The sequence below is a fragment of the Polypterus senegalus genome, chromosome 8, assembly GCF_016835505.1.
Source record: "Polypterus senegalus isolate Bchr_013 chromosome 8, ASM1683550v1, whole genome shotgun sequence".
Classification (NCBI taxonomy): Eukaryota; Metazoa; Chordata; class Cladistia; order Polypteriformes; family Polypteridae; genus Polypterus; species Polypterus senegalus.
Genome location: NC_053161.1, coordinates 117,680,002 through 117,705,892, shown reverse-complemented (window position 1 = coordinate 117,705,892; position 25,891 = coordinate 117,680,002). Strand labels below are relative to the sequence as shown.

Below are 25,891 nucleotides of genomic sequence, written 5' to 3'. Positions count from 1 at the left end.
AACACATCGTCTGCTGAAATTAACAAGAAAGTTAATTTTTAAACTTCAGAAACTGTATCTTAAGGAGCCACCCCCTTGCTTGGATGCAAATCATCCCATCAAAGCTCCCGCTGCAGGTATTTAAGGCTGGCAGGAGCCTCTCATTCTGAGTTATGTGCGAGGGAGTTGGCGGCATTGAACACAAAGAGACTTTTGTTTGGCACTCGCTAACCTTCAGCAGCTACCTGATGGATGCCAAGTACTTCAATTGTCAGTAGAGATTTCTTTAGACTGTTTCTTCTTTGTCCATAACCAATTTCTTTTTGTACAGTTTTTCTCATAAACCATTTTTTTTTTTAATTTTGTTACTTTATATCAGAGCTGAAAGGACATCAACAACCCTACTGCCAGTCCCGCCTGGTAACGTGCACAGCAGTCAGGGTAAGCTGGCATTCTCAACCTTGGTTCCAAAAGAACTGCTGGTGCTCTGAACGAGACTGTTTTTCATCTGAGCTCCTGCACTCTCACGGCATCTGACTGCACTATTGGATTCTGAGCCACTTCACAAGCCACACCAACATCAAAGTATCTTCATTTTTTACCTCCACCCTTAGCTCTGCAAACTTGAAAACATGCAGAGCGACATGAAGGTGTATTCTGAAGTAGGAAAATTTGTGGTATGGGACTATGTGGTGTTCGCTGCAATGCTGGTAATTTCTGCAGTCATTGGCATATACTACGCAATAGCTGATGGAGGACAGAACACCTCAAAAGACTTTTTGATGGGCGGTAGAAGGATGACAGCCATCCCAGTGGCCTTGTCACTCACTGCCAGTTTTATGTCGGCAGTCACTGTCCTGGGGACTCCTGCTGAAATTTATAGAAATGGTGCCATGTTTAGCATCTTCGGTTTCACTTATGCTTTTGTGGTGATCATCAGTTCAGAGATTTTTGTTCCAGTGTTTTACAGACTTGGCATTACCAGCACCTATGAGGTAAGCAGGAGATAGAATACAGAACACAGATTGTTTTAAAATGGTATCTAGAAAAAGCTTCTAGAAAAGATTTTGTATTAACAATGTTTTTTTTGGGCATGTAAAAATGTATTATATACAGTATAGTATAATGGAATAAGCTCCTAATTAAAAATAAAATACAGAAAACTAATAGGGAAAATAATTAGTTGTGGAAAATGCATAGTTGAAGCAGCCCTAGCTTCATACAGATTGATAGATAAACACATAAAAGGAACTATTTACAGTAATCGGTATGACTTTATCGGTATGACTTTAACGTAGATAGATAGATAGATAGATAGATAAAATGCATGTGCTTGAATGTATTTAACTGAGCACACATGAATAACCATATTGTACACATATAACCTGAGCACTCATAAATAACTATACTGTACATGTATAATATCTATCTATCTGTCTATCTTTATGTATTTTTTTATTTGGTTTCCCTGACCCTAAATTGAATTAACTGAGTTCATTTGGATAGATAGCTGGACATACATTCATCTGATCATTCACATGTCATAGCACAAATTCTGTTGAATGCTTTCTTTAAAAAAGGTTGTTTTATGTTTTTGAAAAGTAAAAAAAATATACCTTACAAGTTGTGCTATGTAGTTATACCTATTTCAGCAAACAATTTTTTTATTGGTTAGCACTGCTCCCTTACAGCTTCTAGTTACACACCCCAGCTTGGTCATTTCTCAGTATGAATCATGGATGTTCTACTCATGTGAAAGTTCCTGCTCTGGGTACTCAGGTTTTCCACTCACATCCCCAAAACTATACTTTAAATTATTTGGCCTTGTTTGAGAGAGTACGGGTGTACACTCTTAAAAATACTGGTTCTTTAATGGCACTATGTGGTTCTTTACTGTGTTGTGTGGTTCTTCATAGAACCATTGCTTGACAAAGCACCATTTCATTCTGGGAATGGTCCTTTGCATATCAAGTTGATTCTTTGTGCTTTGAAAAATCTTCCTAATATGTAGAAAAAAATGGAACTCCTTAATGTATGGTAGGCTACCTGGCATGACACTAACAGATTAAGAAAACCTGAACTTAGCCTGTGTTAAGACTCTATTCAAAATTATGACCCACTGGTATTTCACCCATCTGTTTCCATCTATTCATGGTTATTTACTGTATGGAGTCTGTTACACATCCAAATAAATAAAGGTTCTTTCTATAATCTTCATGTGGATGAGTCTTTGGGGAACCAAAACTGGCTCCCCTATGGCTTTGCTCTGAAGAATCACTCTGGGGTCTTTATTTTTAGGAGTGTATGTGAGCTCTATGCGGTCGGCTGGTGCACTGCCCAGGGTTTGTTTCCTGCCTTGTGCCCTGTGTTGGCTGGGATTGGCTCCAGCAGACCCCCGTGACCCTGTAGTTAGGATATAGTGGGTTGGATAATGAATGGATGGATGTGAGCTCTACTATGGGCTTGTGCTCCATCACGCCTTTCTTTCTAGATTGTGCTACTCCTGTCTTTCTAAACCCAAGAGTGGCCGAGCCAGATCTGCTGCCATGGACTGAAAGTCTTCACAGAACGCATTATTTTATACAAAGCCAAACCAATGGTAAAAATAAATACTGTTTATGCAATCACTGATATATACCTCTCCTCTTATTTAATGTTATTCTGCTTTGTTTACAGTATTTAGAATTGCGTTTCAATAAAGCAGTACGACTTTGTGGGACCATCTTGTTTATCATTCAGACGGTAAGCTTGGTAATAAAAAATGTAATTTGTTCATTTAATTATTGAAAACAGATATGAACAGATAAAGAAAAGACTGTATTATTAGAAAAAGAGGCCATTGAAGAATTTGGTAATTTAAAAATGTCCCGATCAGTGTTTATAATAAACTTTAAAAGAAGACATTGACATATTTTTGGATGAATACATTTAGGTTTAACCACAGCCTTCCATGGGTGAAGTGTTTAGGAAAATGAGATGAGATTTACAGATGTTTGTAGATATAAGGCAAAACATTGAAGGTGAATAAGAATAATCACTCTGTAAGAATAGTAAACGTAAACAGCAAAATAAATAAAGCAGAAGAATTTCTGAAAATGCATAACTGACTTTACATCTGTACATGTAAATGTATGTATCGGATGTAGGATTAAGCTGATTTGAGCATTTTTGCATACAACATATTGGATGTTTTAGAAGTTTATATAATTGACACAGCACTGGTTGATAAGTGTGACAGTTTACTTTGGATCTTCAAGCTCCTAAGGTCCTGCTGATGGCGATAATGTCCACCTTTGTTGAATTATAATGACTGTGTCTTAAAAGTTTAGCATACCATGTCTATGGGGTTATTTGTTTCTTCATTACTTTTAAATGTCTTTTTCAGATTTTATACACTGGGATTGTTATCTACGCTCCAGCTCTTGCTTTAAATCAAGGTTAGTATTCCTTTAATAAGCATCCTTGTCGCTTGTCTTTAAAAGATGTTTTCCCTAAAATGGGAATGTGATCAATTCTGCTTAAGTATAAGATGTCAAAAGTTCATGAAATGAGCCCATGGTTTTAAATGTGAAAATTCAAAACATCATTGGCTCCCTTTACTGTATCTATGTGTTTTAAAAGGTGGTTCAAGCAGACACAAGTTTTGGATTTCAAGTAGCTTCAGTCATGTACTTGAAATAACCTAAGGAAATAAGCTTTTTATTCTCACCTGTTGTTCCAAGCTGTAAAGCTTGACTGCCCAAAGTAAGTAAACGTCATTTAAGCTAGCAGAAAAGGACGCTACCTTTAGCTTAGTTTCACGGTAGGCTGCAATGTCTTCAGTTCTGTACATGTGGGTTGTATAACTGCATTTTAAGAAAACCGTTGAAAGTAGTAAAATCAGGAGTAAAGGAATAGGAACTGGGCCAGGATGGCCAATTATGAATAATTCTTTATTAATTTACACGTACATAGTTATACAGGACAACACGCAGTGAAATGCATCTTTTTGCATACCCCTTGGGGTCAGAGTGCAGGGTCAGCCATTGTACAGCGCTCCTGGAGCAATTGAAGGTTAAGGGCCTTGCTCAAGGGCCCAGCAGAGTAGCATCTCTTTTGGCAGTGACGGGGATTCGGACCGGCAACCTTTGGGAAACCAGCGCAGATCCTTAGCCTCAGAGCCACCACTCCACCCATTATTAACGTACAGGATGTTCTCGAGTCCGTTAGACAGCACATGAGAGGTCATTTAGAGTACACTTTGCCCTTTTCAAGGTATCAAGGTAGCCAAACTACTAAGAGTTTCCTAACTCTTTAAATCTGTACAGGGGAACCTGGGGGCAGTTGGACTAACTTCTAAGAGGGTTGCATTTGGAGTTCCAGAGGGCATACTTGACCCCAGAAGTAATCAAGAATTGACCATAGAAACAGTTTTGGCACAGGGCTTTACAGCTCCTTTTGATCAAGCCTGTTGATCTTGGAGTAAGGGGTGTGATTAGCACATGGCTTTGACTGGCAGATGGAAAAGAGACCAATAAGAAATGTGAGAAGGTCCAGATGGTGATATAGAAGAGCTTATTGGATTTGAACTGAGAATTAGGCGTGCTGCCAGACAGACCAGAGTGCAAAGGCGATCTCGAGTTAGGGCCAGTTGAGCCGACCTGGTTTTGTTTGGTCTGGTTATCTGTTGCTTTTCCCCTTCATGGGTTTGATACTTTCCATGTCATTGTTTTTTATTAAGAAAACACATTTTTATATAGTCTTCCCTGGTGCTAATTCTGTATGGGAATGGTTCACGTGTACTCCTTTATTGGTAGCAAATAGGTATACAAAATTGACAAAACAGTACTTTTGTAATTATTGGTATTACTTGAATAGTCCATTGCTTTCTGGTGTCAAAAGGTGGTTGGTTGCCTTACTATAACCTCTTTATTGGCTGAAGTATATTCATTTTTATGGCACAGTGGTAGTGCTGCTGCCTTGCAGTAAGGACACCAGGGTTTGTGTTCTAGGTCCTCCCTGCGTGGAGTTTGCATGTACTTCACATGTCTTTGTGGGTTTCCTTTGGGTGTTCAGGTTTCCTCCCACCATACACAGGCATGCAGGTTAGGTGGATTGGCAATTCTAAATTGGCCCTAGTGTGTGTTTGGTGTGTGCGTGTGTGTATTTGCCCAGTGATGGATTGGCACCCTCTCCAGGGCTCCAAGGTTTGGTCCTGCCTAGCACCCTATGCTGGCTTTGATAGGCTCCAGCACTCAATTACCTTGTTCAGGAATAAGTGTGTTAGATGATGACTGACTGACATTAATTTTTATGTTTTATGTTTAACAGTCACTGGCTTTGACCTCTGGGGGGCTGTAGTCGCAACTGGGGTCGTCTGCACTTTCTACTGCACTATGGTAAGGACTTCTATTTATATGTTCTCCTGTGTAGCCTCCCATGTGATACCTTTTATATTTAAGGGCCAAACATGTTTCAGAAGCACTGCTGGGCCAGATGCCAGTCGACTTCAGAGCACACACCCAACCTCTCTCACCTCTGAGGTCCTGAACAGTCTACCACACGTTTGTGGCCTCCAGTTGGCTCAAACTGCACCGACAACATAAAAAAGAAGCTGATTAATGGAGGCAGTGGCTTAAGATTATAACTCTGGAGATGGTTCCACACATTTTTGACTCCCTGCAGTGTGATTTCCTGAAAGCTGAGGTGAAGAGAAGAACTAGAAACTAGACAGGAAGGGGCAGTTGGTGGTTATTAGTATGTGGTCTCACACTTGTTTCCACTTCTTTCTGGGTTCTACAATGTTATTTATTTACACTGTCACTTATCTTAATTTTTGTTTGTTTACTTTTCATCCATCCACCATTTTCTGACTTTCTCATAGAGTTAAGTTTCCTTTAAATTAAAATCTGCCTCATTCTTTGCTTCTGCGGACGTCTTTGTTTTCCCTTAATATCCATAATATGACTTCCCTTCCACTAGTACATGTGCAGTTTACCATAGAGTGTGAACTACAGCAGGTTCAGGTTTTATTTTAACATTGGGTCAGAGATAAGTTTATGTGTAACCCAGGGATTGAACACTAGTTTGATCCTTGTTTTAGATTTTTTCTGAATACTGTCCTTCCATCCTTTTACTATCTGTGCTGCCACTTTAAGATTGCTGTGGCTGGAGGCTGTTCTGACAGGGTGAAACATCTGGCCACATTAGCATATAAAACAGATGCACAGAACAAGATGGAATCACTGACTAGTGGAATGTTTGTCACTGTTATTCCTAAATTTGCTGCACATACAGTATGTAGTATGGAAACAAGAGTAACTGAATAGACTTAACAGCTTTATCCTTTTGCTCCAACAGCTGAAAGACAATGTGCTCAGGAGGGTTAGCAATGCTACACCTTTTTAGTAAAGTGTTTGTAAAAAAACATTTTTCAGGTTTTTTAACCCTCACCTTTTCATAGCCTTAAAGGTTCCCAGATTTTTGTCAACTAGCAGTTCAAAAAAAAAAAAAAAGTTATGGTATTTATGAATGGGGGCATTTGCTATTTCAGGGAGGCTTGAAAGCTGTAGTGTGGACCGACGTCTTCCAAGTAGGGGTCATGGTGGCAGGATTTTCTTCTGTCATTATCCGAGCAGCTGTGGTTCAAGGAGGAGTGTCCACCATTGTAAACGACTCTTATCATGGAGGACGGCTGAACTTTTGGGAGTAAGTATCTTTTACTTTTACTAATACATTTGAATTGTCAGGGTCACATATTTGCTGCTACAAGTGGTTAGTGCTGCTGCTGCCTCGTAGATCTAGCATTCTGAATTGAATCCCTGTGGTTGGTTGTTGTCTGTCTCTATATTCTCCCCATGGGTTTGTGGGATTTTCTATAGCTATTCTGGTTTACCACTCACATCCCCAGATACTTGGATGGTGGCACCTGGCCAGAGTGTGGGTACATGAGTCAGTAGTTCCAAATTGCCTCTGCGATGAACTGGCACCTGTCCAGAGACTCCAAGTCTTGCCAAAATCGCCTCCTGCTCTCTGAACCCCTTAGCTGGAGGACGAGGGTCTGAGTATGTTGTGTTATGTTTTACTTAAAATAATGTGTGAATTGTTTAATTAATTCTCTCTTGGATGCCTAACATTGATACAATTACTAGGTGATTTAATGGAGAGCTAATACCTGAAAATGTATGACATACCAAACATAAAGGTAATAAATAGACAACAGATGTGAAGAATAAGATGTTATACTAAATATCTGACCAATGTCTTTATCCAAGGTGACCTACAAGATCAGAATATACTGTGTTAAAGTTGAAATGTTGGAAGATATGTGCTCTGCTCAGGGTCACACAGGGAAGGAGAGGCAAGAATCGAATAAGAACCTTTGGGGTTTAAAGGCCAATGCCTTAGCCACAGTACCATAAAGCCACCACTTTATTATACTAGCACACTGAAGTAAATGCAATAATATACCCTAAACTTAATGAAAGATTCAAAAAGTACAGAGAAGGCGTGTAGAAAATTCACTCTAAATGGTCATTTATAGAGGTGCTGACTTCGGCAGCAGAGGATGAGTGGAGCAAGCCGCCATATAAGTATGGTATGTATGTTCAAATAAGTGCAACATATCAAGCAACAAACTCTAGACTTTACGTGAGGTCAATTACATTAAAAACAAAGTACAAAATAAAAATGTATCTGTACAATAAGGCTGAAATATGAATTTCAAAATGTTCTTGCTTTGTGCATTTAGTTTTGACGTCAATCCACTGAGAAGACATACATTTTGGACAATAATCTTTGGGGGTGTCTTTACCTGGACTGGGATATATGGCGTCAACCAAGCACAGGTGCAGAGATATATTTCATGCAAAACCCTGCTTCATGCGAAAATGTAAGTAACATTTTTTTATTGCTTTTTCATCTTTATTCTTCATTCTAATTCATAGGTACTGTAGCAGTTTATTAACGAAGTGCATACCTTTGTTCTGGTTTCTTTCCACATTCCTAAAAATGTGCTTGTTAAGTACGCTGGTTACTCCAATTGGCCTGGTACTCGTGAACATGGCAATACACGTGTGAGCATTTTCTGCAGTTGATTGGCATCCTTCTTGATTTATTCTGTCTACACCCAAAACTGCTTTATGATGTTCCAGATTGCTAATATCCTGTGATGGGAAAGCAAGTTCAGAAATAGAACAGAGAGATGTACGACATTGCAGAAGACATCAAATTAGTATTGCAAAATTAGGCCATTTCAAATAATAGTATAAGGGGACAAATAAAGCTCTATCTATCTATCTATGATTTCACCTCACTTGATTCAGTGCTGGCGACAGCAGTAATGCACAGATTTAGACAGACCGGGCCGCCTATTCCTCAGCAACAATCCATCTTCTGAATTCTTAGGTGCTCACAGGCTGGCTGAAAAATGTAAACACTCCTGGGGGGGGTCCTAGAAATGCTCAGCTCTTCTGCCAGTTGATCAAGCCAGTTAAACCTCCCGTGGGAATTACTCAGGGGCCACTCTTATCAGATGGTGAGACCACCTCAGCTGGCTCTTCTTGATTCAGAGAAGGAGTGATTCTTCTCTAAATTCGCTCACATTGCTGAGCTCCTCACCACATCACGGAGAGTGAGTCAAACGATTCTCTCATTTTTTTGGTTCCCCACCCAGAGCTTGTGACTGCAGCTGAGGATTAATGTCTGAGGGCTAGTGCTTCAACTTTTCTACCCCAATCTAATACAATATTTTTGGATCAGTTTAAAGATTGCTTCTACTCTCATTTGTGAACTTTAACGTCACTACCTGGGGTAGCTCATTTCTGGCAGTACACTATGAGCTCTAGTCTCGAGGTGACATGCCCTACTCCTGTTCATACCAGAGGCCACAGACAGCAGAGGTACACAACCTCAGGTCTCCAAGCTGGACATCTTCCAAGACTCAGTAGCCCCTTGACTCTTCACCCATGAAAATCACAAACTTAATGCTAACTTTGTAAATAGAAATTAAATTACAAGGACCAAACACTACACATGCAGCAGGCGTCTTAGACGCCCACAATATTGTAACATGCTCAGTGGTAAGGATTCAGAACTACAGGGTTGGATGAGAGGCGGAAAACAATGGTGGCAGCGTTTTGGCATCTCTGTTAGCACGCCTTTTCAAAGTTGCATAAATGAGGAACATTTGATAATGTGTTATCGAAACAACACACTCCTCTGTGTGCACTCCTCAAAGTCTGTTCTGGGGTATGAGACTCAGAATGATAGCCAAACTTTATATTAAGGTCAGTTTATATTGTCATTATTGTCACGTGTACAGAGAACAGTGAAATTCTTACTTGCTAATCAATATGCACCACATTGCCACTCTCAGGCTTTAGGATTAGTGACAATATCAACCTTATTTTAAAACCTCTGTGGACCAAAATGTAGTCAACCCTTGCTCTGCAAGAGCAGACCAATTCTTTAGAAATAATAATGCTTAATATTTGTTCACTTGTAAAATAATATTTTCAAAAAAAGCCTACACATTTAAATAGTGGGATACAAACTATTAAATAACCAAGAATTCTTCATGAAACTTAAATTGTCCAAGTGGCAGAGAATCCTAGTGGAATACAATTCTAGCTGTATTTAAAAAATGAAGATTAATGGATGTCTTAAAAACATTGAAGATGTAATTACTCCTGAAAATTGTAGCGGCTGGGGTGAGAGTTTCAGTTGAATTTTCTAACGCGGAGTGGCAAACAGAACAGCACATTGGAACTGTAAGCGCAAGTGTAAGCTGAGAAAACTTACAATTAACAAAATGAAGTGCCAAGAGTAACAAACAGCAATATTATCTTGCAAATATTCCTGCCTGTGAAAAACAAACAAGCGACAAACATTCATCTCACAGTGGGAAGAGAGCTGAATGTTCAAATAATAAAACAACATGAGGGAATTTACAGAGCCGCCAGCAATGAGAATGATTCAAATGAGATAGGATGTTAATCAGTATACCTGTAATTGTTACACAATGGTGTATCTAGTGACAAACAACTTCTGCTATTTCAGTAGTCTTTTGGGCCAGCATAACTGTCTGTCATCATCGATAAGCATTATCAGTGCTAATCAGTCCCAAACAAGTTGATAATGGGTACACACAGAGCTTACTAGTTTGTTTCTTTATCAGCCATTAAATGAATGACAACAATGTTCCTGTACATAGAGAGTGAGTAAACATTTGGGAACTTTAAATAAGACCTTCACGATTCTCTTGATTGCCCTAATGCTCCATTCCACTTGAAGTTGGAAGTTCTAGTCGGAATATTTAATTTAAAACGCCCCCTTAAGTCAAATTATCAAATCGAAAAGCTGAGGCTGGTCTGTCAAGTCCAAATTTATCCAACTTCAGATCGTGATGTTAATCCAAAATGGTGACGTGCACTGTGAACTTTGGTGAAAGCTGTAGTAGCACTTCTGTCTGTGTGTGTCTAATTAAATCATCTGTACACACAGTACTGTCCAACTTCTACCTGCTGCACGCTGCTGCTGTGTTTCGATACACAAAATGGAGCATAACGCGTTGTTGTCAGCTGCTGTCTATTCCAATGGAGCAAGCACAAGAAAGGTTTTCCGAATGTTTTACTGGAAAACAGTCAACTCGGGTGTGATGTCATTCCCAGCACCGACATTGACATCTGAGGTAAAAGGAGCACAGCATTAGACCAAGAATTATAATATTATAACTAATCTTTAGTAGTGAGCAGTAATACAGACTACATGTCAATGCCACCATAGCTAGCAACGGATGATATTTTTATTCCCCTGAGATTAACATAAACCAACTGCATAATATGTTATTAAAAATAAAACATTCATCCATCCACTTCTTTTCCTGCTAATATGATTCACAATCAGAGAGGGCAAACTGCAGACAAGGTGCCAGGCCATTGCAGAATGCACACTTCTACACTCAGTCACACTGTCGCCTAACACACTCTACAATTTACAATTCATTTCACCAGTTAATTCAATGAACAGCACTTCAGAGCATGCACATGATGTCAGTCGTACCTGTAGGGTAACCAAATGTACCAGATTTCCCAGAATACTCCTGTAGTATATCATCTAAAAAACAATCTACTGTGGTCGAGTGAGGTATGACATGAGATCCAAAATAAATGTTGGGGTGCCAACTGAGTCACCCCCTTTAATAATGGTGCCAGTAAGAACAAAAATAGCTCTAAGGGGTGCAAAAAACAACCTAATACACAAAGCTCCAGTGCCTCTGTTAATTGGTCAGGTCAGGGGTAGAGCGCCATCCTGTGCCGAGTCAACGTCCAAATGAGACGCCATCTTCAGAGAGCACCTCAAATTTATTTCCTTTTGACTAGAAGGGGCAGAGTCTGTTGCCCTCACTGGGCATTTTCTTGGATCTGTTAGTGACAGCCTTTTCCCTCTCGTTCTAGGCTGGTATTGCTTACATCAGATGAGCCCAGAGGGTGACCCTCTGACACACACATGTGACACTACATTTGCTCTAGATTTTAAATATCACTAAGTGTCTTAGACTACATCATTTGTTTTCGATTGTATTGCATTGGTTTACTTCTACAGAGCAGAATGCGCAGTGGTTCCTTCTTTTGCTTCACAACTTCACAGGAATCGTTTGAATGCCCTGCCTGGACACTGCCTGTGTGGAGCTTGCACATTCTCCCCATGTCTGTATGGGTTTTTGTTCAGGTGTTCTTGTTTTCCTCCCACACATCCAAAGACTTTAGCATTAGGTTGACAGGAGTCTAAATTACCCGATGGAAGTGTGAGTATTAGTAGGTGAGAGTGTGCCCCATTCCTGGTTGGTTTGTGCCTTGTGTGCAGTTCTGCTGAGATGGGCTTCATTAAACTATGATCCTGAATTGGATTAAGCATGTTTGAAAAGTGGTGCAGTACGGCATTCTGTGAAACCCTGCAATAGTTTCATACAATTTAATTCACTACACCCTTGTAACTAGACAAATGTAGGTGCGATATTAGGTGGAAACAATCCTGCCAGTGTCTAATAAAAAGGGAAGTTTGGAGAATAAAGAGACTGAGTGAGAATGGTCATAAAATGATATGGAATGACAATATGAATGACAAGAGTAAGAAGCAGGCATTCCTAGTTGATGCCTTTAGAAGTGTCCTGTGCGCTTTGAGTGGGATGAATTCTGAAGGCATGCAGTTCACAGATTCTCAGTTGATAAACTGTTATGCAACATCTGGTATCCTGTTTAGTTTAATTTTCCCTTGTTTTCTAAAGTATATACTGGCAAAATAAAAACAAATTACAAACTCAACCATTTTAACTACACATAACACTTTATATGTTTATTTTCCTCTATTCAGGTCCCTCTATGTGAACCTTATTGGACTCTGGGCAATCCTGGCCTGTGCAGTTTTCTCAGGACTGAGTTTGTACTCCATCTACAAGGACTGTGATCCCTGGACAGCACATATTGTGTCAGCCCCAGACCAGGTACCCCCACGGAAACGTCATATTAACTTGTGTGAAGATCTGAGTGAGGCAGACAGTTAAGCTCCTTAGAATATTTGTGAAATGAATTAAATGTAAATAGAAAGCATTGTGGGAGAACAGGTCCCATTCGGTTGTTTGTGCTAGATAAATCTGAAATGATGAACTAAAAAGTACAGTACAATTAACATTTTGAGCTATTCTAGAATATAAAAATGAGACAAGACTATTCAGTCTACCAAAGTCACTTAGCTAGCTAATAATGAAGCTATCCCAATATCTTATCCAGATATCTTTTAAAAGTTGTGAATGTTTTTGCTTCCATTCTAATGTTTCTGAGCCCAGAAATCCATTAATGCCTGACTAGTGTCATTATGTCAATTCTGTTTTTATATAAATAAACCTGTGTTAGATTTTTACATGTTTATGGACAAATTAAAATGGCTGCAAGAACAATAGGTATAGAACTGCACATTTGATAGATAGATAGATAGATAGATAGATAGATAGATAGATAGATAGATGAAAGGTGCTACATGATAGATAGATAGATAGATAGATAGATGGATGAAAGGCGCTACATGATAGATAGATAGATAGATAGATAGATAGATAGATAGATAGATAGATAGATGGATGGATGGATGGATGAAAGGTGCTACATGATAGATAGATAGATAGATAGATAGATGGATGGATGAAAGGTGCTATATGTCCCAATGTCACGTGTCTTGTTATAACTGCTTAGGGTGAAGTAAAGCCTCTTACCACACTGTGGTGGAATAAGCTTGGGTCCAAAGTTGCTGCAGAGCAATGTGCCATGGAGAGGATCGGCAGCATTAGTCATGATGGTCCGTTATTTTGACGTCACCCTCTTTTGGATCACTACCTCTAGCAAGCCTAGGGTCATTCCTGCAATGCAATTGTTTTTCTTGATGTTTTCAGGCATCTGACATCTCCAGGGCTGATGTTATTCTGCTGGCTGACAACAGCATAGAGCAGTACGGCTATGGCCTAATGGAACACAGAATTAAGGGATCTAAGTTCTTTTGATATAGTTAATGCAACTGTAGTAGCGAGAGGTGCAGGTGAAACCTAAACCAATCCCGAGGTGCTTTTTGAAGAGATGGGTCTTCAAGTGGTGCCTGAATGCCAATAGATTGGGAACAGCTGTGATGAATATGGGAAATTAATTCCGCAGAATAAATCTGAAGGAATTCATACATTGTGTACGTCTTATGGGGTAGCAGGTAAATAGGCTGGACATAGAGTGATGCAGACACCTTGGAAGGTCATAAGGAGATACCAAAGACCGACAAGAAGGAATTTGAACACTTACTTATGAGTAAAAACATTCCAATAATAAAGATTTTCTAAATTTCAGTCATTTTGGACTACAGTAATTGGAGAGAAAATAATGTGTGGAAATGTGGCAATTCTAAAAAAATAAAACAGAAATGTACTACTAACCAATGGGAAAAAAAGCAGCTGTTTAGAATCACCACTCTGGCTATGCCATATGCTAGAGGATGGCACAGGGCTGTCAATTCAGGAAGAGGGAGAAAAAAAGGTCACATATTTGGAAAAAAGGGCTGTGTCATAAATTCAGATAAAATAATGAAAGGGTAAAAGAGGATGAGGCCTATCTGGCAGGATTGGGTGTAAAGCAGGAGCTAGCCGTGGGCAGGGTGCCTGTCCATTTAGGTGGGCAGTGAGACACACACACACACACACACTGGACCAATTTAGTGTCTTTGTGGAGGAAAACCAGAGCACCTGTAGACATGCAGAACCACAGGCATACAGAAAACCAAGCCAAAAATTTGAATTTTGGTTCTTTAGTGTTGTAAGTATTATGGAAAAATTACTTTTACTCAAGTCCTTGTATACATTTTGTATTTAGTTTAAATTGACTTATTTATTGATATTTTGTGTTTTGACCAGCAATTTAGTTCATGTCATAGTTGACGTAAGTTGTAGCTGCTGCCACGTGGCATGTGACGTTAAGAGATGCTATCTTATATCCGTGCAGAGGCTGTATGTGTTTCCCTGCTGAATTTCAAACTATCTAAAGAAGAAACTTTGTTCACTTGAAAATTCTCTACAGTTTATCAAGCAAAACATTTTAGGAGAAAGAATTTTAAGCACCTTATGACTGCGAGTTTTTCTTGCTATTTCAGTTTCTGATGTTTACCTGTCCTTGTAATGATAACAATCTGGTATATTGGTGTCTTTTCCATACCACTTAACTTTAATTAAAACCTACAGAATGCTCCTGTTATTTATGGTTGCTAAAAGGACAATGAAGCGTTGAGGCAGCAGTGCTGACCTCTGTTCCACTCCCACCCTGAAATTTGAAATATTATGAACACAGGACTGTAATGAACAGTGCCTAACACCTGATTTTTTAAAATAACAGACTGGTTTGGAGCATAAAGTTACTTAGTAGCCAGGAAGTGTGAAAAACACAAAACAGGAGAAAAAATGAGATGTAACCACAACTTTCTTAGTGCGTATCCCAGCTTTCTTTTTAATTATTAAACAAATATTTGGCTTGACTCAAATGCAGAATTCTTTTCAGTTATTTTCAAAGCCGAGTCCGAAAGGCATACTCCCTTTATTAAACAACTTTTCCAAACTTTGATGCTCACAGCTAGTTTTTATTGGAGCCGATTTCTTAATCTCTGAACAATACCCAGTAATGCATTAAAGTATCATGGTGCCAAAGTGTGGCATCAGACAAGTAAATGAGATTCCACTGTACTCTGTACACGCGACAGTACAGCAACTACTGCTACAAGGTGCGATTACCATGACACCATTAAAATGTAGCAGACATTAACCTCAGAGGAGGTGGCTGAGATAAATAAAGAAATAGGAGATGCACCATAAAACATATAAGGCGTGATGAGAACATTCTGCTCTGCCCAGTAACTGACTGTGCTACGTTATCTTGTACCCTAGGCCACGCTTATTAGTGTGCCAACCAACTGATAGATAACCCGTATTACTGGGTTTCCTCCCCTCCGAATGCCTAATTCACCTTAATGGTGGTGTCGGCACTGACACCATTTAACTTTAACAACTCCCACAGCAAATCTTCTTATGCATGTGTGAACCACCAAGGGGCGCACCAGCCACCCAAACACCCAACATGACAGACACAGACACAAGTGCTATTAAATAAAAGGCTTTTATTCAGTGGGAACCATTTTCCACCCATTTCCCATTAGTACCAATACTAGTCCTACCTTCCTCTTCGACTCCTCCACTGACAAGCTTCATCCCTCTTCCTCCTGACTCTGGTGCGTCTCTGGCTCCTTTTTTTGCCACACCAGGGAGAATTCCAGGTGGCTCGTTAGAGAGGTCTGGAATTACACTCAGGTGTGGCGGAAGCCCAAAGTAGAGCTCTGCAGCTCCCACAGTTCCTCCTGGCGGCATCCACAAAACCCAACAGGGCTATGCTGACAAACAGTAATTACCAGACAGACCTGTGGGAATCCGAGGCGCTGTTTCAAGTCAGGGGGGCAATTTGGGGGAGACCCTTCCAAAGCCATCTCCCTCTGTCCTTACTTTAAGGAGGTGTAAAGATGCCAGCAGTGGCATAGCTCGAGTTCGTGCTACCCGGGGCGGGGTGGGGCTTCAATTTGCCGCCCTCCAACATATCTGAATATGTTAAGCTATTTAAATAGAAAATTAAAATGATGTATAGAGAAAAATGAAGATACATTTTGCATAGATTTATACATATATAAAGAAACAGCAATAATTTTTTATATACATTTATAAGCATCAACTAGACAAGAATATAGTATAGACGCACTGATAAGCCGTGTTCTAATTATTAGTTTAATATAATTACGCTACGAAAACCAGAACCAAAGTAATAGGTGGGGATGTTTTCTGCGCAGAGCAAGAACGCATTCGGATTAATAACGAAACGAAATTATAAATTGTAAATTAGTTGTTTATCTTCTTAGAAATTATTATCGGTGTAACGTTTATGTTTATTTTTGTCATTGCCTAATACATTTCAACTGCTGTGTCTGATGCAGAAGGACAGTCTGAACATTATTTTTTAAGCATTTGTGGTTAAAAATCAGAGAATTTGACTTTTTTCATACATGAGTGATATTTTTCTGAACCCTGCTGCTTACATACGAATTGTACTGAGCCTTGTGGCCAATAATCCCGCCCCCAAAAATGTGCCACCTGGGGCGAACCGCCCCCTCCGCCCCAGCTACGCCACTGGATGCCAGCTGTCCCTCACACATGTCAGCAAACAACACTTTGCTGTTGCTATGTAATTCAGTATAATTAACAAGAACAAAAAGACCATTATTTTACTTTAGTGGGTTTTTTTTTGACCTGAAACCAAATTAAAAAAATGAATTTGGAAGTTCAGTTAAATGAATTCCAATATCCTGTCATCTCTGCAGTTAACTCTTAGTAGCCACTGCTAAATGATGAATATTGCCATATTAAATATTACATAAAATTCCAGGACTAAATAGTACCTTGAACAGTGTTCGGCATCTTTGTCAAATTATTAACTTTAGAGGTTAACAGAAATTTGAAGTTTTCTTTTGGCTGTTGCTTTCATAAGAAACAAGTAGGAAATGCAAACATTCAATTGAAAGCATAAGGGAAACAATTCAAAGAAAAGAAGAAACATGACCCTTGTGTGTTGTTTTGTCTTTAGCTCATGCCATACCTCGTGCTGGACATCCTCAGAGACTTCCCTGGTGTTCCTGGGCTCTTTGTGTCTTGTGCCTACAGTGGGACTCTAAGGTAGGAACTGTCAATTTCCATGGACAAGCAACTAGTCTACTCTGAGCACTGTTTTGTTTAAAGTGTAGCAGACATCACTTCTGTTGTTGAGGCTTAAATATCTCTGCAGTAAAAAGAAGACAATAGCAATAAAAAGAGTTGTCAGAAGGTACAATTTATGCTTAGATTTTCTGGAATAGCCACGGTACCTGTGAAACAGAAGTAATAGAATAAGTAAAAAAAATTTGATATCTCTTGCCCTAAGTGTTCCTTCAGCACGTTTCCTCTGCATTCACGTGTGTGCTTCCTGTCTTGAGTGTGTTCCCATCGATAGATAGATAGATACTTTATTAATCCCAAGGGGAAATTCATAAAGCCTGCCTCCCAGACTCTGCCATTATTTTTGTTCCTGTCTTTGAAGGTGACTCTCTCAGTATGCCTCATATGCCTTTACTCCTTTACTCACACTTCCTCATTCATTGCCTCACACAAAGTCAAACTGACCAATCAGATTGCTCAGGACGACTGGACACACAGTGCTTAAGTGTTTTATTATACAGTAGATAGATTTCTGCAGAATTAGTCTGTGCAGCCTAGTTTTTGTATTTCTTTTGCTAGATTAGGACACAACTGTACAAGACATTATTATTATTATTATTATTATTTCTGCAGGGCGGCACGGTGGCGCAGTGGTAGCACTGCTGCCTCGCAGTTAGGAGACCTGGGTTCACTTACCGGGTCCTCCTTGCGTGGAGTTTGCATGTTCTCCCCGTGTCTACGTGGGTTTCCTCCCACAGTCCAAAGACATGCAGGTTAGGTGGACTGGCGATTCTAAATTGGCCCTAGTGTGTGCTTGGTGTTTGTGTGTGTCCTGCGGTGGGTTGGCACCCTGCCCAGGATTGGTTCCTGCCTTTTGCCCTGTGTTGGCTGGGATTGGCTTCAGCAGACCCCTGTGACCCTGTGTTCGGATTCAGCGGGTTAGAAAATGGATGGATGGATGGATTATTTCTGCCACCCTTAAATTGTTAGAAGTAGGATATGTTTCTGTTTGCTTCTGATCTTGCCACTTCAATGGATTCTTTACTGTAATCAATGTGCAGAAATGAAACTCTGTACTCAGGTCCTGGTAATTAAACAACGCCCAAGATAACTCCATTAAATAAGAAATAATACATAGTAAAAAGTAGCTCCTTAACACAACAAACTGTGAGATAAAGGTATCACAGATATACAATAAAAAGAATGAAATAACGTAAATACAGAAAGATAACTATGGCTAAAATAAATGCCCTGTAATTAGCAGCAAATAAAAAAGGTAGTAGCACCAGTTTAGTACATGAGACTATTGGAACAAAAGGCAAAGTGTAGTATAAATCATACAGAGTGCACAGTCAGATTTAGCGATGTTATATTCACTAGTCTAATAGCATCCAACAAGAAGCTGCTCTTCAACCTGGTAGTCCATAAGCTGAGCACTCTCCTACCCGATTGAAGGGGGCCAAGCAGGCCATGTGCAGGATGAGTGATGTCTTCCATAATGAAGGAGGCTTTCCTTTGCACCAGCTGGCATAAATGTCCTCAATGGTGGGTAGGTTGCTGCAGATGATCTGCTCTGCAGACTTAACCACCCATTGCAGTGCTCTCCTGTCTGTGGCCGAGCAGCTGCCATACCACACTGTAATACAGGAGGTGAGGGTGCTCTCTACCACACACTTGTAAAAAGTGGTCAGAATAGAGGGGCACAGACCAGCCTGCTTCAGCCTCCTCAAGAAGTAGCACACAGCACAGCAGTCAGTCAATGGACAGACATGGGGCATAATCTGAATAAGCTTAGATGGTGTTTTAACAGTGCATTGATTTTCGTACCCGTGCAACACCCCATTTGAGTGTTTTTGTGGTGTTTATCAACATTTTCGGTTCTTTCTGGAATTGCCTTGATTCCTACACTTTGACTTCTTGTCTGTTTTAATTTTACCCTTCTTGTATTTGGCACTGATGCTCCTGCTATTTTAGGTATGATCGCCTGCCTGCCTTTCTGATTTGCCTGTTGTATTATGGACTTTTTCAACTTATTATTTTTATTGGTAATATTTTATTGTGGAAGGCTTTCAGGGTGACCCTATCCTAACTTTGTTATGTCCACTACCCAACTCTTCTTGTCTTATCCTTGCACTCACCTGGCCTGAATGGAGACATAGCTCGCAGCCACAGTACACTTGCACCTAGGACTATGGCTTTGTTCTGCATCAGGAACTAACTGTTACTCTGCTTCACTTTCCCTATAGAAGTAAATCTCATCTTTATTTATTCATACCCTAGGCAGCTTCTCACAACTGTGAGCTCTGTGTCAGGTGAGCGCCAGTTCATCTCACCCCACTGTCCCCTGTGCCACTTCTTCAGCAATAACCTGAAGATAACCAGAAGGACGCATACACTAAAGTTAGACAGCAGATAAGGGAGCGCTAACAGTGATAAAGGCATGTTAAGGTAATGAAAAATAATGTATTTATTTACACAAGTCTATAATGTGTGAAACTAACCCAAAAGAGAGGGAGGAGGTGATATACAAAATGGCAGGTAAAGCGTGTCCAAATCCTAAAACACAATCTGAAAACAATCAAGAAATTAATATGAAAAGGCCTCTTCTTTTTTATCCAACACACTAAGAGCCTCAGTAGTGGGAAATGCTTTGCCTTTGCCTCTTTCTGTCAAAGCTAACTTTGGACTGCTTTGGATTTTTGCAGCACCGTCTCGTCTAGCATTAATGCTCTTGCGGCTGTAACAGTGGAGGATTTGGTGAAACCTTATATCAGCCTATCAGAGAAGAAATTGTCCTGGGCTTCAAAGGGCACAAGTAAGATTACTTCTTATTTTAGTTGCCAGAATTATGTAATGAAAGAAAATGTTGTCATCTGCTAAAGTTGAATATAAGTAGAGCCTGGAATAGCTGTTTATATCACCAATGTGTCTTGTCTTCAGGTTGCAATATATGATTCACACTTGAAGGGTGGGCATCTCAGGATGTAACGACTTTACTAAGAGGCACAATATACATATAGCAGTTCCGAGCTGTATATTGATCCTTTTTCACTATTCACAGTTACTAAGGATCAAACAAAGTTAACCCAAGAGAGAAGGGAAAGGATACGAAGAGCAGATGTCCACTCCGCCCAGACAGTGGCTGAGCTGAGAATTAGACCCAAGTCCCTGAAGCCCCCACATTACCCATTAAAAAGAATTTCCTGTTGCTTCTCCACTTGCACAGACTGCTGCTTGTGGACACCCCACACTTTACCATCTCATCTCCCACATCTTTCATTACTAACACTAATGGAAGCTCAAAGAGGAGAAGTTTTATATCATCTGAAAAGCTCAGCATTGTGCTAGCATTATAGCGACTTACACTTTGTGCTGAATAATAATGGCTCCTTGACTGGTTTTCTATTCCTGCTGTTCACTTTCCTGTTCAATAACTGAAGGCAGTTTGCTTAAAGCTGAATCAGAAAACCCAAACAAGGCATTGCATTGAAACTCAGAATCTGATCTATACTTATCAGTGACCTTTAAATATATGCTGTGTCACTCAGGTTTATTCCAGCACTGCTCTGAGCCCAAGTTAAAAGTGATTTTTTGCTTTGCAGGTATTCTGTATGGAGCTTTGTGTATTGGGATGGCTGCTTTAGCATCTCTGATGGGAGGACTTTTACAGGTAGGAGAGCAAATGACAAATATCATGGTTTCACCTGGGTGTTAATTATATTTTAATGTGCAGAAAATCACACTATATAATTAGATTTGTTTAAAAGATAAAGACATTACTGTATAATAATTATAACAACAAATTTTAATATTGCATATTTAATTCAGCTTGGTTCATTTTTGTATAGCGTTCTTCACTGCAGGGCACTAAAAAAAGTTCACAGGTAAATTCACCTAAATGCTTAAAAATTACAAAGTAATTAATGCATCCACATGAAGACACGCAGTACAAGATTATGTTTTTCAACAGTATATAATTTTATTTTATGAAACCAAGATTTATTTGGGGTGTATCAGAGTTCCAGATCGGCAAGGCAATGTCTGGGTTAAAAAGGGGGCAAGCCAAGGAAGAAGGGCAATAGCACACACCAGGAATGGTCAGCACTTTATTAGGTAGTGGGAAGGTGACCACTAGATGGCCAAGTGCCCCCAAAATTTATTGGAAGCAATTTTTCTCTGATTACTGAACTAACCAGTAGGTTGCAAAAGATGGCATGAACATTATAAGTGTTCTTCAACCCCATGATGGGGCCACACAAAGTGCATCTTTAAGATGAGATGCAGATCTCTGCTCTGCCACGTGGAAGAGTCAATGCCAGAAGGATGGCTGGCTGTTTCAATATGCAATGGTGCTCAGCAACTGGACCCACCCGGCCTCAGGACTTCCAGAGTGTGTCCCTATAGGTGTGCAAAGCAAGGAAGCTAAGGACGGGGTTCACAAGTCAGGCTCTGGCAGTGACAAGGTGGGTTTACAAAGGTTCAGACTGGCTGGAAGGTAACGCAGGCAAAGCATGAGCTGACTGAGAGAAAGAAGGACAGAGAGTTTCAGTGATCTGGAGCAAGTGGATCAGTCAGTAGGGACGCACAGAGAGGTAGCAGCGTTTTGTTGGCTGTCAGTTACTTTAGTACAAGGTGTTCTCCCTTTCTGTATCCTTCTTTTGTGTTCGACACATATGACAAAGAGCTTTAGCATTTTGTTTTGATGGTGGTGGTACACAAAGGTAAAAAGCTTTATTGTATGTATATTATAAATTAAAGAAGGTATATGATAGAATGAATAATAAAGTTAACTAAGCTGTGTGTTTTCTTTTTTACAAAGCCCCAGAATAAAAGTATTAGAAAAACAGAATTTCACTTACTATAAAAAAGATGCACTCCTGTTACTTTTTAGAGTTTAATGAAAAGAAAAACCCTGTACTTCTATCTCTTTGCAGGCCGCTCTGAGCATTTTTGGAATGATCGGCGGACCACTTTTGGGACTGTTTGTTTTGGGGATTCTCTTTCCATGTGCCAACTCTACTGTAAGTGGGTCTTGTGCTGTGTATTTCACTTCATTTAAATTCAAAATCGACATCAGGATGAAAAAGACCACCTCACAGCTCCAGGGATCTGGATTTGGTCAGGGCCAGTTTTCTCTTCCAGCCCAAAGTCAACATGTGCTGATTCAAGTGACGACTCTGAATTGGCTTACTGGGTGTGTGCCCTGAGGTGGCTGGCATCCCACCCAGGGTCCATTAGAAGGCACGCTCATGTACACACTCACGCTAATGCTCATCCATTTTAAAGTAACCTAATCTGCACATGTCTGGGATGTGCGAAGCAAAATCCAAAGAGACAAAAGAGGAACACGCACAAACTGTGAAATTCTGAATGAAGATACAAAATAGTTAGGATTTGTTACTTTATGCTGCATGATTCACTAACCAACGTAATTTGAAAAACTCACCATGACCAATGCATAAGACAAAACATAAAGTTGAGGTAGCAAAGCTAAGTTAGTCAAATAAACACCAGTTGTTTTTACATAACTTATAGATATAGTTTTTGAATTAAGCTGAAGATTTCATGTGACTGGCCTAACAATTTAGTTTATGAACGACAAGCCACATTTATGAGATGCATACTTTCTTTGGTGTATGACCTAAAGTCGCAAAGCTTTAGAATTCTTCAAAAATTTCAATCTCCAGTTTTCAACACATCTTGACGTTTTAGGGTCCCCTGATACCAAAAACATTGATATCTTGATGATGGGTGTGTGTGTCTGTGTGTCACACTTTCTTGAGGCCAGTCTAGAGCTAAAACACCTGGACGGAAAAATGCCAAACTCGAAACTTAAGCCTGTTTTGAGATGATGATGTGTTGATTAGTTTTTGAGCCAAATCATGCAAGAGAAAGAGGCACTCTAGAGGAACCCTCAAATAATGTAATTCTACAATTAATTATGAATTCTTCTCGTCAACTGCTATCGTAATGACCTATTTTATGATCAGAAAGATCAGCATCAGAGTGGTAAATAATTACTGAAATGTGACAGAATAGTACAGGTAACTTGGTTCCTGGAGTGCAAAGCCTACTGATGCTCACATCAGAATTTTTGGTCATTGTTGTCATTATCAGGATTTAATAAATGCAGTAAACTTCAGAAATAAGGGTCAAAACATCAACAGAGTGTTAAGCATTTAAAACAATAGCAAAAATACAAATATTTCTTATAAATGTAAAAATCACATTTGCCACTCTTTTCTGAATCCAGAATTAGAGAAGATTAACAAAAAAAAACCACAAAAAGACCAGCTAGTTAAATGAGATCAGTTAGAGCTAACAAGACTCAATAAATGTGAAACTGCTTGGAATAAAAAGCTGAAGCTACTGTAGGCCCTAGGACTGAGCCTGAAAACTGCTGCACCAACACACATATCTGTGGCGGGCAGAGATACAGCAGAGCGCATACACAAACCCCAGGCTGGTATTTGAACCCAGGACACTGGAGCTGTGAGGCAGCAGCACTAACTACTGTAACACAATACCACCCTCTTATGTATAAACTTTATGTAAATGCATTAAATTGTGCTTTAATGGATTGGCGATTCTACATTGGCCCTAGTGTGTGCTTGGTGTGTGGGTGTGTTTGTGTGTGTCCTGCGGTGGGTTGGCACCCTGCCCAGGATTGGTTCCTGCCTTGTGCCCTGTGTTGGCTGGGATTGGCTCCAGCAGACCCCCGTGACCCTGTATTCGGATTCAGCGGGTTAGAAAATGGATGGATGAATGGATGGATTTATTTTAAGTATTAATGAACCTATAATGATATTAGAAAACAAATGTAAACTCTGAATTTTTATTCATTGTAAGATAGTTCAGAGACTTGCAATAACTTTGTTATACTATTGATAGTGAACATGTTAAACATTAATGGAATGTTGTGAGACCTATAGGAATTCCCTTTGTTAGCACAAAGACCCACATGTAAGACAAGTTTTTTTTTTTTAGGGTGGATTGGTTGGACTTGCCGCAGGATTTGCAGTTTCCCTCTGGGTGGGCATTGGTTCTCAGATCTACCCACCTTCAGCCGCGCGAACACTACCTCTGCCTTTAAGCACAGCCGGCTGCAACTTCAGTGTCAGTGCAACAGAATCAAACTGGACAATGACAACCACTGAAGCGTCGTCTCTGTTCACCACTGGTGCAGTGCAAACTGAAGACAGCACCAGGTAAGTGTCATCATGCAAATACTGTAGCCTTGCAGAGGAAAATTCAGCAGGCAGCCATTATGATGACTGAGCTTTTGGGCATTTTAGTCTATTCTTACTGAAGCCAAGCTTTGCTCTGCTTAACTTAGATGTACCAATACAGAAAAAAATATGATGTTACGCTTGAAACATCTGACAGTCTTACTTTAAGTTAAATATTGTGTAAATGAAAAACATAAATATTCATAAGTAAAATGGGATGTTGTCAAAGTCCTCAAGAACGACCCTGTAAATGCAAGTGCAAGTTCAGAAAATGGATTTCCTGCACATCCATTCTATAACATTTAAGCATCAGGAAAAAAATCACTTTTACAAATCATTCAAGCTTGAGTTTTTTCACAATGCCAAAGATTACATTTTTTCTTGCAATTGTTTTTCTTTAGATTTTTTTAATCCCCTACCCTTTTGTATTTGTCTTTATCACTTCATTAACACTTTCTTTTCTAATTTTGGTAATCTGTCTTCTTTTATTTCTTTTCAGCGACTCCCTGATACAGAACTGGTACTCTCTCTCTTACCTGTACTTCAGCACTATTGGTACTCTGGTTGTGGTTGTCGTTGGTGTCATTGTCAGCCTATTATCAGGTAATGTGTCTTCTTTTTCAGAAATCTGTATCTCTGTCCTTTGCCAAGAATTAACCATGGGCTATATGATTGATGAATGGCACTGGTATATGCTGGGTGAAATCTAACAGAAGCTCATGACACAAGCACTTTTAATGTGGGAGTCTAATTGTGGTTATTGTGCAGCCCCAACATATGTCTTAAAAAAAATCTGACAGAATGAAGTTAAAGAAAAAAATGGGGTTACATTATGGATGTGGTGAGAGAGGACATGCAGGTGTTGGGTGTAACAGAGAAGGATGCAGAAGACAGAAAGATATGGAAAACGATGATCTGCTGTGGCAATCCCTAATGGGACAGCTGAAAGAAGAAGAAGAAGATGCTTAAAATTATACTCTGAGGTGCAGAATCAGCAAATTAAAAGCAATATCCTAGGACATGTCACCTTCCAGCACTAGAGGGCACCAAAGAGGCACGGAAAGAATGGAGCAACTAAATTCAATGGAGAGATGAACAAATGCAGAAACAAGGATAGAAAAAATAATTAGATAATAAAATAGACTACCTTTGTGGTGTAGATAACTAAAAGAAACTGCCTTTATGAGCCTACATACAGATAAGTGGGTTTCAAAATCCCTGTCAACCATATAGAGTGGCTCACTGACATGCCTAATTATACATACTGTACTGTACTACTCCCTCTTGCTATCCTAACCTCACTTATTTCTGCCATTTGAATGCCTTCTCTTTAGTTTCTTCCTTAAATGCGCTCTTAATGAGCCATTAGCAAAGAGGTGGCTTTAAACTCCATCCT

General features: G+C 39.7%; 1 protein-coding gene across 2 annotated transcripts in view; it reads left to right on the top strand.

Annotated features, from left to right (window-relative positions):
* The first annotated feature begins 229 nt into the window (after nucleotides 1–229).
* LOC120533629 (sodium-coupled monocarboxylate transporter 1-like) overlaps nucleotides 230–25,891 on the top strand; it is a 35,168-nt gene continuing 9,506 nt past the window's right edge. The window contains exons 1-14 of one of the 2 annotated variants that reach the window (XM_039760541.1): nucleotides 230–249; nucleotides 359–974; nucleotides 2,656–2,721; nucleotides 3,365–3,416; nucleotides 5,290–5,357; nucleotides 6,512–6,666; nucleotides 7,709–7,849; nucleotides 12,331–12,460; nucleotides 17,160–17,248; nucleotides 19,972–20,081; nucleotides 20,869–20,936; nucleotides 22,201–22,287; nucleotides 24,254–24,474; nucleotides 24,995–25,098. In XM_039760541.1, the coding sequence (XP_039616475.1) occupies nucleotides 612–974; nucleotides 2,656–2,721; nucleotides 3,365–3,416; nucleotides 5,290–5,357; nucleotides 6,512–6,666; nucleotides 7,709–7,849; nucleotides 12,331–12,460; nucleotides 17,160–17,248; nucleotides 19,972–20,081; nucleotides 20,869–20,936; nucleotides 22,201–22,287; nucleotides 24,254–24,474; nucleotides 24,995–25,098 (1,654 nt within the window). In that variant the 5' untranslated portion in view covers nucleotides 230–249; nucleotides 359–611. Of the gene's footprint in view, nucleotides 250–331; nucleotides 975–2,655; nucleotides 2,722–3,364; nucleotides 3,417–5,289; nucleotides 5,358–6,511; nucleotides 6,667–7,708; nucleotides 7,850–12,330; nucleotides 12,461–17,159; nucleotides 17,249–19,971; nucleotides 20,082–20,868; nucleotides 20,937–22,200; nucleotides 22,288–24,253; nucleotides 24,475–24,994; nucleotides 25,099–25,891 lie in introns of those variants that run through there. The other variant, XM_039760542.1, reaches the window with a different exon arrangement.